The sequence below is a fragment of the Castor canadensis genome, chromosome 3, assembly GCF_047511655.1.
Source record: "Castor canadensis chromosome 3, mCasCan1.hap1v2, whole genome shotgun sequence".
NCBI lineage: Eukaryota > Metazoa > Chordata > Mammalia > Rodentia > Castoridae > Castor > Castor canadensis.
This window is the reverse complement of record NC_133388.1, coordinates 73,597,078-73,611,385: the sequence shown is the minus strand read 5'-3', so window position 1 is coordinate 73,611,385 and position 14,308 is coordinate 73,597,078. Positions and strand designations below refer to the sequence as shown.

Genomic DNA, 14,308 nt, shown 5'->3' with positions numbered 1-14,308 from the left:
GGTATAGAAGCATATGTGTGTAATAGTAAAGGATAATAACTGAGTGACCCCTCTTCTTTTTTCTAGTTTCCACTTTCTCCCTCATGTCTCTCTTTATAATGCATAACAACAACAAAAACCAAAAACAACAAAACACAGACAAACCCGGAAAAATATTTTGACAATTTCAGAAAATGTTTTAGATCTTAATCTCACGTATTTGATGTTCAAATGTCATGAGCTGAAGGTTTTTAAAGAACTATGCCCAAGGGGGATTGGTACCAGTGGGATGGGGGAGGAGGGGGGAAATGGTGAAGGAGGGTGAATGTGGTACAAATACTGTATATACATGAATGTAAATAGACAAATGAGACTTGTTGAAACTATTCCAGGAATGGAGGGAGAAGGGAATGAAGGAGAACGGTGGAGAAGTGAATTCAAGTATGATATATTCGATATATTAAGAACTTTTTAAATGCCACAATGTACCCCCACCCAGCACAACAATTAAAAAAAAAAAAAAAAAAAAAAAGAAACAACCACCATGTATCAGAGCCACCACTGACAGACTGCCATAAAATTCCTGCAGGCAGCAAGCAAATGGGACAGGATAAAAGGAAAGACTATATACCATCTTTTTTTTTGGGTGGGACTGGGGTTTGAACTCAGCCTCATGGTTGCTAGGCTGCTGCTTTACCAACTGTCAATCTGCCAGCCCTTGAGAGAAAATTTGGCTCCTATATCTTTGGTGCCAGATATTTGCGAGCATGGGCTGCACACTCATTTTGTAACACACAAAAGAATAGGAAATTAATCTTGCAAGTGGAATAACTATAGAGAATAGGATCAACTTGTGTATACTGTTTTTGGAATGGGCCCATTATTTCACAATCATATTACCGAGGGCATGTGCTACTCTTTGTTCCTTCCTTTCATAAAAGGAGATCCTCTATAATCTATAAACTATCTTGACTTTTTGTTGGTTATTTTTGAGTTAAGGTGTTGCTTTGTGCCTGGGTCGGCCTGGACCATGATCCTCCTGTTTGTGCTTCCCACAAAGCTGACAGGCAAACATCACTGGGCCCAGCCACTGGTTGGGGGGCGGGGGGCTCTCATGAACTTTTTGCCCTGGCTGGCCTTGAAGCACTATCCTCCCGATCTCGGCCCCAGTGAAGCTTTTATATATCAATAGAAATTTTAGAGGTACATTAATTTTAAGATACCCTCATTTCAAGCTTAGTTTTTAAACATTTTCTCTTTTCCTCACTACCCTTCATCCTTAGGGCAGAAGAGTAAGACCATTATTTGGCTTTGTTACCCCAAGAACAGGCATCACTCCCAGATCCAAAAAGGAAAAATTGTAGTCTAATACTTCTTGTTGGAGCCAATGAAATCACAAAGAAAAGTTTTGCAAAAATTTAATTCTATTCCCACTACAAACATCTCTCTGCTAAAAGGCACTTACCAGAGGATCTTTTATCTCAAGGGTAGTCTTAAATTTTTCAATGCAGCGTTTCTGAAGGCATGGGATGGTAGTCACTTCTGGACTGGTAGACAAAATAAATACTGTGATAGCAGTAAGCAGACTGACTTCATCAAGTTCTTGATGTGTTCCATCAACTAAAGAGAAATCATCAATTAGAATGGATCATATTTACTCCTGTAGTATCTGTATGAAGCTATCTTTAACTTGGTTAGCAATAATATTTTCAATATATACAATAGATGCAAACCATAAACAATGATGCTGGACTTTAATTTGAAGTCAGAAGATTTGAATTTCCATCCAAATCTACTTTCTTTTTTCTTGTCAGTACTAGGGCTTGAACTCAGGACCTTGTGCTTGCTGACTGACAGACTTTAAGAATGTTGGTGGGGTGGATATGTAGCTAAGAGGTAGAGTGCAATTTTAGCATATGTGAAGCCCTGCAATTCATTACCCACACCTCAAAAAAAAGCTTGGCAAATATTTAAGATGTGGGTTTTAACTTATTCTAGAGCCAAGAACTACCAAAGCAATTTTAATCTTCAAAAGTAAAGATATCAGGCAGTACATATATGCATTTATTAGTTGCATGACATTGGACAAGTAAGTTTATGTTTAGTTTCTCATTTATAAAATGGGAGTAACAATAGAACTCTAAGTAGTGGGACTCAGGTGCACAGTACAATGAGTAGCCTATGAATTATTTTTACTATACAAATGAAGTGCTTGGGCAATTGGTTTTTCTTTAAGGTTAAAGGCTAATACATGTACCAAGTGAAAATACCTTAGCACTTTGTCTATACATACTATTTCTTAACAATAGAGAAAAATCTGAAAATAGCTGTGGAAGCCACAGTTGTTTGAAGGAATTTTCTATTAGAAATACCTTACCTTCATTGTCCAAAGTGATACTTTCCTTAAATTTTAATGAACCTATTATGCTAAATCAATGTGATTTAAAAAAGAAAGGTGTGGTGAATTTAACCTATTACATTATTTAAGAACAGGTTATTATTTATGAAGAAATGACATACATATATAGTAGCTTTGATCATATTCATTCATTAAGTAATTAAGAAACACTATGTGCCAGCCTGCTTTTAGGCACTGAGAATCCAATTTACAGAAAAGATATGCTATACATTGGGAAGCAAATAAAACCACAGGAAGTAACCTAGAGTAATTAACAATGGATGGTCAGAGAAAGCCACCCACTTGAGACTGAGCTGATCATCTGAGCTGATACCTGAGAGACACATTTCAAGAAAGGCAAAATTTTATGGATGAGTAGGATCCACTTATAAAAGACATCTGAGTTATTTAAGGTAAAGTGGTTATATAAATACACTTAAAGTTAACATGACAGCACTGTGTATAAGTGCTTCATACATTAAACATCAAATCCTTTTAACAGCACCATGAGGAAGGTACTTTTTTTTTTTTTTTTTTTGGGTGGGTCTGGAGTTTGAACTCAGGGCTTCACATTTTCTCTACCACTGGAGCTAGTCCATTTTGCTCTAGTTATTTTGGGAACAGGGTCCTGCCAACTATTTGTCCAGGCTGGCTTTGAACCCTGATCCTCTCTATCTCAGGCTCTCAAGTAGCTAGGATTACAGGCAGAAATACTCCTCTTATTTCTTCCAGTTTATGCATGACAAAGAGGAATCTGATCATTTGCCCAAGCCATACAAAATTAGTAAGGCGGACAATCTGATTCCAGAGAGTATACTCTTAACCAGAATGATATATTGCTTCCCGTACAGCAAAGTTATTTTTAGACATCTATGGCAACTTCAAACTGCAACATTCTCAGCCAGTCAGTTTAGTAAAATGTCATTTTATTCTCAGTAAGATAAAATTCTCCTGGCTTGTTCTTTCCGTTTCTTCTAAAACTCCTTTACACCGCTTTTGTTTTTCTGAGAACAGATGCAAAGTTCCCTTGGTGGTAGTCCTACAGTGAGGCCTGTGTGGTAAGGAAGTAAGGCCTCTCACTCAATGCTGTGTGAAGGAGGCATCTTGGAGTTGGATCCTCTAGCTGTAGCCCTGGCCATTGTCTTAACAGTAACCTCAGCAGAGACCCTGAGCTAGAACTACCAGGCTATCCCTGATCCACAGAAACTGTCAGATAATAAATGTTTACTTTTTAAATTTTATTCCAGAGGACAGTTTTTCTTCAGTCCTTAAGGATCCAGCTCCTTACATGGGCTTTGGTGGAGGTTGTGGAGTAGCACCAGCAGGTCTAAATTGGGGTGGTGGTGTTCAGTCCTTTTGGGCTTCACAAGATTGATTCCTGACCACCTTGCTGTGAATGGCACAACTTATGCAGTAATGCAGTTTCACATAGAGCTTGGGAAGCACATAAGCGTCGGAGACACTCGTCTCAGAAATGTCCCTGACAGTTGCGGCCTCTACTATGTTCCAAATAACGAACTTCTTAATGGCCTTGTCCTTGGGCACGCATCGGGTTTGCAGTTTGTACAGCGAATAAGTTACACGTGGCTGCAGCCCTTTTATGCACAACCATTATTCCTCCTTTTTTGGTCATCTTGGAAGCATGGACCATAGAGAGCATGTTCACTGTTTTATGCCACTTTTTTTTTTTTTGGTGGAACTGGGGTTTGAACTCAGGGCCTCACAGTTGCTAGGCAGGCACTCTACCACTTGAGCCACTCCACCACCTTTTTGTGTTGGGTATTTTTGAAAAAGGGTCTTGCAAACTATTTGCCCAGATGGCTGTGAACCTTGATCCTCCTGAGCTCTGCCTCCCGAGTAGCTAGGATTACAGCTGTCAGAAACCAGTGCTGGCATGCCGCTTGGTTTTGTTTCATGTTACACTGCAAATACTTCACTCATCATGATCAGCTTAAATTTCTCTCAATAGCTCATCAAAATTCTAAGTCCTGGCCTATTTGTGTGTGTGTGTGATGAAAGAAGTAAGCTTGTTATAACCTCCAATATAAAAACTATTACTTTTCCATCCTGTTCCTCTACTTTTATTGGTAGGGGTTAATCGCTTTAAATGTGCTGTGAATTTTTTTCCTTTTGGTCTAATAGGAATGCTGCTTGACTCAGTAGTACTTCCAACCCCAGTCCCTTTACCTACTTTTCCCCCCACTAATATGAACCTAATGCTAAAGACTCATCTTTAAAAATAAAATATTCCTGGCTGAGTGTGGTGGTGCACACCTGTAATCCTAGCAGTCAGAAAACTGAGGCAGGAGGATTGTGAATTCAAGGCCAAGCCTGGCCTACACAGTGAGATTCTTCAACAGAAGAAAAAAAAAAAAAATCCTTGACCTTCCATCCTTCTCATGATTCTTTTCTTCCATCAAGAGGAATCCTTGCTTATTACTCATTTATACTTCCACACTGTAAGCCCTAACTCCCATATTGTTTGACTTCTCCACAGCGTTTTAGACTGCTGACTATTCTCTCTCTTTTTTTTTGGTTCCATAAACTCAAACTGGGTAAACTGTGATGTTTATAAACATGACAGGGAAAGCAGGGATATTATATAATATATTCAAAGACTTTAAAAGACAAAAAATTTCAATGATGAACAATACTGGCTGTCATTTATTGATATATGCCAGGTACTAAACAAGTTCCTTTTTTTTTTTTTTTTTCAGACAGGGTCTCACTATGGAGCTCAGGCTGGCCTTGAACTCTTGATCCTCCTGCCTCAGTCTCCCCAGAGCAGGCCTGGGCCACTGCACCTTGAGTGAGATGCTTCTCATGTACATGTTTATTCTCCAACAATTTCCTCAACATAATATCCTTATTCATTTATGAGGAAACTCAGGGAGATTGAGTAGCTTGGCTAGCCACTTAGCTAATACTGGCATCATGAATGAAACTGATCTTATTTTACATTTATAATGTATGGCTTAAGCACATTTCAGGATACTATGTGTAGTAAAAAGTTTGGTCAGCCAGAGACAGATCATACTACATTTTAAAATAAACATATTATTATACCTGGAGGTCTCTCACTATCAACATAGAGGCTGCTGGCATTTAATTGCATTATAGGTTAAAGATCCAGGACTGCTTGACTCAAGCAGTAGAGCTCCTGCTTAGCAAGTGAGAAGCCCTGAGTTCAAACTCCAGTACCACCAAAAAAGAAAAGAAAAAAAACTAAAGATGCAAAAATGTATATACATCTTCTATGTGTGTTTTGAGCCACACTCCACCCCTGTAAGTACCCTCTAAATACCTAGTGTGGTCTTCTTCAGGTGAGGCTGCCAAATATGATCAAGTAAATAGCTTCCTCCAAACACCATTCCTCTCATTTTTAAAACCAAGCAAGTTCTTCACAGTAGCCTTAATTACCTGGATCCCAACAGTCAAGAATTGTTGTCAAAGCACTACGGAGGAGGTCAGTCCAAGCAGTGTGGCTCTTTTCTGCTCGGGCCATGGGGGAAGATAATATTTCTTTTAGAGCCTGCAGGGAAGCTGCAACCGTTGAAGATAACTGGCCCCCAGGTAACTTCACAGCAGTTTCTCGGAGGACCCCAATTGTGAGGTACAATATAGTAGGAAGAACTGAGATGCTTCCTGTAAGATAAAAAATTTTAACACATGCACCCACTTTTTTCCTCAGTGAGTAATATCATGTCAAGAGAGTTCTAGTGTTTAAGACTATCTCCTGGGGCTCAAAGTATAGCTCAGAGATAAAGATTTTTGATGGCTATATTAGCAATGTCATTTAATTCACTTAGCATCATTGTCCCTTTGCTGCGGTATTTTACTTGGTGATTGACAAATTCACTTTGAACTTGCTATGCAGCCCAGACTGGTCTTGAACTTCATGCACCTGCCTCAGGCTATGAAGCGCTAGAATTACAGGTGTGTACCATCATACCTGCCTGTTTTTACTATATTGAAGCATACAGTCCAGAGAATTAAAGCATATTAACAATGTTGTGTAACTATCACTACTATCCCCTGAATTTATATTACAGTTTTTTTTTTTTTTAAAGAATTTGTGAAGATTCTCAGAACAACTATTAAAAGTTTTCATGAAGCAAGGGATGGTGGCACATGCATGTAATCCTAACATTCTGGAGGCTGAGAAGGGAGGATTATGAGTTTGAGGCTAGCCTCAGCTATGTAGTAAGACACTGCCTCAAAAAAGGAAAAAAAGTTGTCATGGCCACTAAGGAGTTGAAGCCAGTTATAAGGTTAAAGTGTATGTGAAAAAAACGAAAGCTAAAATGATCAATTTAATTTTCTTGGATACTACTCAACAACTTACATAGTGTATTTTTATCCCTAATTCTCTGATAGTCTTTTCTGCCACTCTTGGTATAAGATGGTGTGAGAACAAGAAGTCCATGTTTGAATTCAAACTGAGGCTTAAAGTCATGAGCCTAAAAATAAGATAGCTTACTGACTGATCATGACATATTTAAGCAGAGATATGCTTGCTAATTAGAAAAATCTATTAAGTAACGAATAACTTGGTATGTACTACATTTTGTAGTTTACAAAGTTTAGTTGGATATATAATATAATACATATAATAATAAATTGCAAGTAATGCATTTATTTTATCTTTCATAACAGATAAAAGCCAGCCGGGAACAGTGGTTCATGCCTGTAATCCTACCTACTTGTGAGGCAGTTATCGGTAGGATCATGCTTTGAGGACATCATGGGCATAAATCCAAGACCCTATTAGAAAAATAACCAAACCAAAAAAGGCTGGGGGTGTGGCTCAAGTGGTAGAGTGCCTGCCTAGCAAGAGCAAGGCCCTGAGTCCAAAGCACAGAACAAACAAACCAAAAAGGTCATAAGATTTATATATAGAAATATACATATATTCATGAAACAAAACTCAGTATGAGGTACAGTTTTTGGGAGGTCTTTACAGATGAGCTAGAACTGGAATTAAACTTTGAAGGAAGAAAAAATTTGAAAAGCAGGGAAGGAATGGCGTTATTTTAGATCAAGTAATAGCCCAGAAGAAGGATGAACATGAAACCTTCTGGGTTTAGGATTTGCAAAGAAGGAATCAGGAAAAGTTGCTGGGCTCAGCAGAGCATATAGTCTTGAAAGCTATATGAAAGAATCCAGTAGACTCAATTTCAAATAGAACTGGATATAATGACAAATTTCTCTTATGACTGAGGCAGGAAAAGTCCATTACACATTGTATACTGAAAAAAATGCCATTGACTGATTTAAAATATTGTCAGCTAAAGATGTAGCTCAGTGGTAGAGCATATGCCTAGCATGCTTGAGGCCCTGGATTCCATTACCAGCATTGGAAAAAATTGCCAATCATAGAAGAGCATGTCCATTTATAATACTTACTGTAATACTTACTGTTTCTAATTTACTTTCACTCTTTTAATAAAGCAAATTACTAAAATGCATTGATAACCTTACAGGGTTAGAAACAACATTCAAATGTTTGGGTTAGCACTGTCTTAATGAGAAAAAGATTAGCAACTAGGCTAAATTATCTACTAAAGCTATTTCTCTTCCTTTCAGGTCAAGCAAATAACTGTACATCATAGCATACCTTCAGGAGAGCATACTGCTGGAAGTTCAGAGAGGATAACCAGTGCAGCTGAAACCAATCTACTTCCATCTTCTGACAGCATCTGTGGCATTGTAGCTTTTATTCTGGGGCTACCTGTCAATTCAGGATTTAGCTCTGGGAGCTGTCTAACCAGAATGCATACACATAGTTCTAGTGCCGCAAAGACCAAAGACTTCCCAGGCACTAGTCCTCCTGTGTCCTTTCCTTCTCCAAATTCTGGCAGGGTTTCCTTTTCAGCAGCTCCATCATCAACTACAAGACAGAAAGAAAAGTATTTAACAAATACATTATGCATGCTTTGCTTCTAGTAGATGGCAATTTAATTCATTTTCATTACAAGTAATACATTTAATGGCTAAAGTCTTGGGTGTAAAAGGCTAAAGGAGAAAGTAGTTATGGAGATGAAAGCGGCTGTTTTTATTATGAGTTATTACTGCAATGGATTAAAAAAAATTCTGTGTAATTCTATCAGCCTTATAATATTGCCTTTAACCCTTTCTTGCTGATGGCTGGAACTTCAATAGTGATTGTGTCACCTTAGGTATTGGTAGGGCAAAGATAGGAACATAGGTCCCTGATGTCTTTAAGAGAATAAATCTTTGTATTTTAAATCTACTTTTATATTGAGTTTTCTACTATATGTAGATAAATGCAATCTTAAAGTGATAAACTTATCAACACTGTATTAGAATTATAAACAAGCAATTTGCAAACATAAGGTATTAAATAAGTGCCAGTAGTTCTTTTCATGTACCTAGTAAACACAGCAAAAGCAAACACTCTAGCAGCATAAGAAATTCTTTTCTCTCAGTTTTTTTGCCTGATGGTACTGAGGTTTGAACTCAGGGCCTTGTGCTTGAGAGGCACACCTCCAGTGCTCTCCCAGGTTTTAAAAATTTCTCATTTTGGTTTCAAACCCCAGTACCACAAAAAACAAATTCATTTTCCCAAAGAATGGCAGCAAAGCTACTGACAATATCTAAGCTAACATACTAAACAGGAGGAGAGGATTTAAAGCCATGCTAGAGATGTTGCATTTGTCTTAAACACAATAGACATCACCATAGCTACATTTAGTAATACTTTTAAAAACACTGATGGTGGGCTGGGGATGCTAGTTTTTGCCTAGCATGTGCAAGGCCCTAGATTTGAGCCACAGAACAAAAAAAGGATGTGTATGGGGGGGATGATTAACATTTACCTTCTGCACTTCGTCTTTTCTCCTTCACATGTTCTTGAGCTGCACAGATAATCTGCCTTACCACTTCAAGTGAAGCCAATTGAATGGAAGGCGATTCTCTGGTCAAAATTACTCGGTGTAGCACATTCAGCAATTCAATACCCAAGTCCTAGTGTAGAAAATATGTAATGGACACTATATTGGAAGTTATACACAATTTTCTTTCCTGGTAAAAAAAATTCAATGTCAAATGCCATGACAAAATTCAGAAAAAGAGAATAAAACAAATTGCTCATAAAAAATAATGGTACTATGGGCTGGCAGAGTGGCTCAAGCAGTAGAGCACCTACCTAGCAAGCATTCCAAAAAAAATAAAAATAAATATGGTGTTAGTTCAACAGAGTTATGTAATAACACTTTAAAGCAACTCCAGAATGTTGTTTATCTAATCTGGTGAGAGCCGGCACTATAACAAAAGATCAATTTTACACAGGTCTTAAACTGAGAAAATAAAAAATGGAAATTTCCAAAACAGGGTAGGAAACACAGCTGAAAGAACACAAGGGCTGACATGTAGATTGTCAGATTTACATTCAGGCTTTCTAGTAATAATAAAGAATGAGGGAGAAGCATGACATTAAAATGGATCTCTCTTTAAAGGATAAAATACACTGACAAATCACTATTGCATTTTCCCTTCTTTTTGATTACTCTGGTTGCTTTCATTTTTGAAAGAAACAGAGTAAATCTGTCATGGTATTTGTTCTAACACACAGAGAAAAAGGGCATAAAAGCATTTACAATTTACTCTAGTCCAATTTAAGTGAGGTAAGAATGTGACTACTGCTTTAAACTTAACAAATGACAGTGCTAATTAAGTAACAGTCTATGTAGAGAGGAAATCACACTGTCCATTTCCATAACACCTGAGCCAACGATAACAAAATTAATACACTGCTAAGATTGCCTGCCTAATGCATATTCAATCTGAAGAAGGAAAAGGAAGCACTATGGCCACTAGTATCTGGGTCAGACATTAGTACCTGACTCTACCTGCAGGTTAGGCTCTTGAGAAGACCTGGAGGGAGAGCCCAACTAATAGCAATGCTTTAAAATGTACAGTAACTACAGTACCAATTAGATTCTCTCTTGGGAAACTGGAATATAACAGATGAATGTGAAGATCAGTTTGCAGGAACACAGATAAAGAATGAATGCCACAGGTACCTAACGGCTTCTGCGCTAGACAATGCAGTAAGGAACTTTCCTGTCTATAGAAAGTCCAGAGACAGAAAATGGAAGAGTAAGAGGCTCAACACTACTCTCCCACACCCCGGATACCACAGATGCTGATGCACTTCGGATTCCAAGGCCTGGCTGTGCAGCTCTTGACTTCTTTTTACTGTTTTTTCACTTTCCATTTGCTATAGTAACCTGAACATGTTTCTGTTCCTTGAAATCTACAGAAGCCTAACAAAAACAAGAAATCACCTGATCACTGCCAATTTTAGATCTGGGCCAGGGAACATCCAGCAGGACCTGTAATGCATGTAAACAAGCAGTGATGCTTTCCATGGTTGCATCTGAACGCAACGAACACAGAAATTCCACACCGATTCCTATGGAAAGTAAAGAGAGAAGGAGGCTGTTTAAAGATTTTATTTAATCTTCATTTAGTTAAATAATAAGTCTTTATGTTGATAAGATATACAAATAAGCTTAGCAAAAAGGTAGTGTAAGTAAACCACAGTGAATTTCAGACTACAAAGAATAAAGTGATAAGGAAATTCCAATAAGTTTGTTTTTATCTACACATACACTAAGAATAATCTCAAGCAGGCATGTGCACAATTTGCTTAGTTGCTATAAAATAGCTCAAAGATGCAAAAATTACACAAAAATGTAATCTAAAGTGGGATTTGTGCACAATTTGCTTCACTGTTATGAAATAGTTCAAAGATGCAAAAATTACACTAAAACTGTACCAGAGAACTTAACATTTAGAATTTCTGAGTGGTTACTGTGTGTCAGGCACTATGCTGTACATACATCATTTTTCTAAATTCTCACAATACCTTGATGAGGTTGGCACTATTACCACTATTTTCTTTAGCAGGACTGGGGTTTGAACTGAGGGCTTTGCAAAGCTGGTACTCTTGTCACCTGAGTCACAACTCCAGTCCACCTGGTGATGGGGTCTCCTGAACTATTTGCCTGGTCTGGCCTCGAACCTTAATCCTTCTAATCTCAGCCTCCCAGGTAGCTAGGATTACAGGTGTGAGCCACCAGTGCATGGCTTTTTTTGGTGCTGAGGACTGAGCCTAGGGCCTTGTATAACCTAGGCATTTGATTTACCATATTACATCTGAGACAGTGAAATGAGCAGAGAGAGCTGAATTAATTTATTTAAGTTTTTTTCTTTATTATTATTATTTTTAGTGGCAATAGGGTTTGATCTCAGGGTCTCATGCTTGCTATGCAGGCACTCTTACTGCCTGAGTCACTCTGCCAGCTCAATTTATTTAAGCTTTTATATTAGGACAGTGTTGAAGGGACCAAAGTAAAGTATACTCACAGTGGGGATACACTGAGAAAGCCCTTGAACATCAACTTAAATATTAATAAAAGACAGGACTATAAAATAGGTACGGTGTATTTCTGGGGATTCTAGTGGGAGAAGGAGAGTGAATGAAGGAGATTAAGGTGAGGGTATATGGTTGATGGACTTCATATACTTATATGAATCCCCTCCTCATATAACAAATATATCCTAATAAATTTATAATAAAAAAGTTTTCATTTTATTTTAATTTTTTGGGGGTAATGGGGGTGTGAACTCAGGACCTAATATTTGCGAGGCAGTTGCTCTACCACTTGAGCCACTCTGCCAGCCCTTTTTGTGTTGGGGATTTTTTGAGATAAGGTCTTGCAAACTATTTGTCTGGGCTGGCTTTGAACCTTGATCCTTTTGAGTAGCTAGGATTGTAGGTGTGAGCCATAGGTGCCCAGTTTAAGTTTTTATTAATTTAATTGTGAGCTTAAGTTAATTTGTTTAAGGTCAATCACAATAGGGGTACATTAAGAGTCTGAACTCAAGTATTAAAACTGAAAAACTTCTGCTCCTAACTGCAATTGTTTATTCTTTAATAGTTTGTGGGTTTTGTTTGGTTTTGGTTCTGGAGTTGTCCGAAGGCTTCACACATGTTAAGCTGGCAATCTACCACTGAACTACACGCTCAGCCCTAAAACATATTTATTTATTTTTAAAAATTTAATTAAAACTTTTTCTTTGTAGTGCTGGGGAATCACATGCCACACAAGCATTCTACCACAAGCTACACCCCCAGCCCTTACAAGTTTGATGGTAGATCTATGAGTCATAAATTTTAATCACTTACATTTATTTATTTATTATAGTACTGGGGTTTGAACTCAGAACCTCATGCTTGTTAGGCAGGCACTCTGCCACTTCAGCCATGCCCTCAGCCCATTTTTGCTTTTAGTTTTTTTCAGATAGGGTCTTGATTTTTCTAGGGGTCAGCCTCAGACCACGATCCACCTATTATCTTCCTATATATACCTTGTGTAGCTGAGATTACAGACATGTTCCACCATGCCTGGCTAGTTTATTGAGATGAGGTCTTACTAACTTTTTACTCAGTTTGGCCACCAAAAATTAAGACATTCAGGGAAAGCTAAAAAAATGTATTAGGATTAAACTTCATAAATTTAAAAAATCCTAGTAATCTTTGGCATTTAATATATGCTTGGAATTGTGTCACTGGGCATACTTTCTTGAAATTTGCAATTGTTGAGAAAAAGGGGACAAACCTGTCAGCATGTATGTATATAAATGTACGTTAATTATTGTGATTAATGTATATACATTAATGCACGCATACTAAGAAATTCTCATGGAAAGCTGGGTGTGGTAGTACATGTTTGTAATCCCACTCAGGCGGTTGAGGCAGGAGGATAATGAGTTTGAAACCAGCTGGGCTACAAAAAAACAAAACCCTGTGCATGGATGACATCCAAATTCATGAAGCATTCCTATTTAAAGAAAACAACAACAAAAACCTACTAAAAAGGGAGGGGGCATGGCTCAAGTGGTAAGAAAAATAAAATAAAACGGAGAATAATAACAAATAAAAATTGTGTGGAAAGAAAAACAGTAAGCTTCTTCTACAATTTCAATAATTTATTCAACTTGATACTGAAGCCAACTTGTTACAGGGTTTTAGATTTACCATAATAAAATTTATAATTAAAAATATATATATAAGTTTACCCAGTTATATGAAGGCTGTCACTAACACCAATAAAGACTGAAGTGAGAACCACCAAGAGAAGACGGGCAGCAAGGTGCAACTCAAGAACGGTCCCTCTAAGTGTCATAAGCTTGTGACTCTTACTGACCTAAAATCAGATGGAACCTATCAGTGTAGACATCCTCGGGAGACTTCACTGTAGCCCCAGATGATGAACCTTGGCACATGGAAGTTGGTGTTACGGGCCTGGAGAGATTAGATGCACCTTCATCAGGCTCAGCAACAACAAAGCCTGTGCTTGTAAGCCACAGAGCTGCAGCATGGAGGATAAGTGCCCATGAGTTGTGATAATGCAATTTTGCATTTTCGCTAGTCTCTGCAGTATAGAAAGCGCCACCTATCAAAGGGCGAAAAAGGGAAGCAAACAGTTTCAGGAGAAATAAAAGAAATTAGTTTCCAATATATTTTCTTTTTCATCTCTTAAAGGTAAAGACTACTTCTATCATTCTTGAAAGTTCACTCGGACCCTTTCTGGTCAGTACCCTTTAACCCAAGGCAACAGCTTTTGATTTTTTCAGCACAGATCTTGTCTGTTCTTGAACTTCTAGTAAATTGAATCTTATCTACAATACGTGTTTGTAACTGACTTTATTTTGCCTCATACCATTTTTGGAGATTCATTCATTCTGTCATAAAATGTAATTTTATTACCAATGTTTTCATTTTTCCTGGGAGAACACCTATTGGGTCATAGGGCTAACTTATACTAAACCATGTAAGAAATCTGAAGAATAATTTTAGCCTTTTTTATAATTTACTACTTGTATACTACCACTTGATCT

At 37.7% G+C, this 14,308-nt stretch overlaps 1 protein-coding gene and 1 pseudogene across 7 annotated transcripts in view; both read right to left on the bottom strand.

The window, feature by feature from the left end:
• Positions 1–14,308, bottom strand: part of Heatr5a (HEAT repeat containing 5A) — a 111,147-nt gene that overhangs the window by 3,393 nt on the left and 93,446 nt on the right. For 6 of the 7 annotated variants that reach the window (XM_074068204.1, XM_074068207.1, XM_074068206.1 and 3 more), the window contains 6 exons: positions 13,615–13,863; positions 10,687–10,814; positions 9,217–9,364; positions 7,995–8,267; positions 5,798–6,022; positions 1,445–1,599 (listed from right to left, as the gene is read on the bottom strand). In XM_074068204.1, coding sequence (XP_073924305.1) covers positions 1,445–1,599; positions 5,798–6,022; positions 7,995–8,267; positions 9,217–9,364; positions 10,687–10,814; positions 13,615–13,863 — 1,178 coding nt within the window. The remainder of the gene's footprint in view (positions 1–1,444; positions 1,600–5,797; positions 6,023–7,994; positions 8,268–9,216; positions 9,365–10,686; positions 10,815–13,614; positions 13,864–14,308) is intronic. The other variant, XM_074068209.1, reaches the window with a different exon arrangement.
• Positions 1,611–5,492, bottom strand: LOC109690411 (small ribosomal subunit protein eS26 pseudogene; annotated as a pseudogene).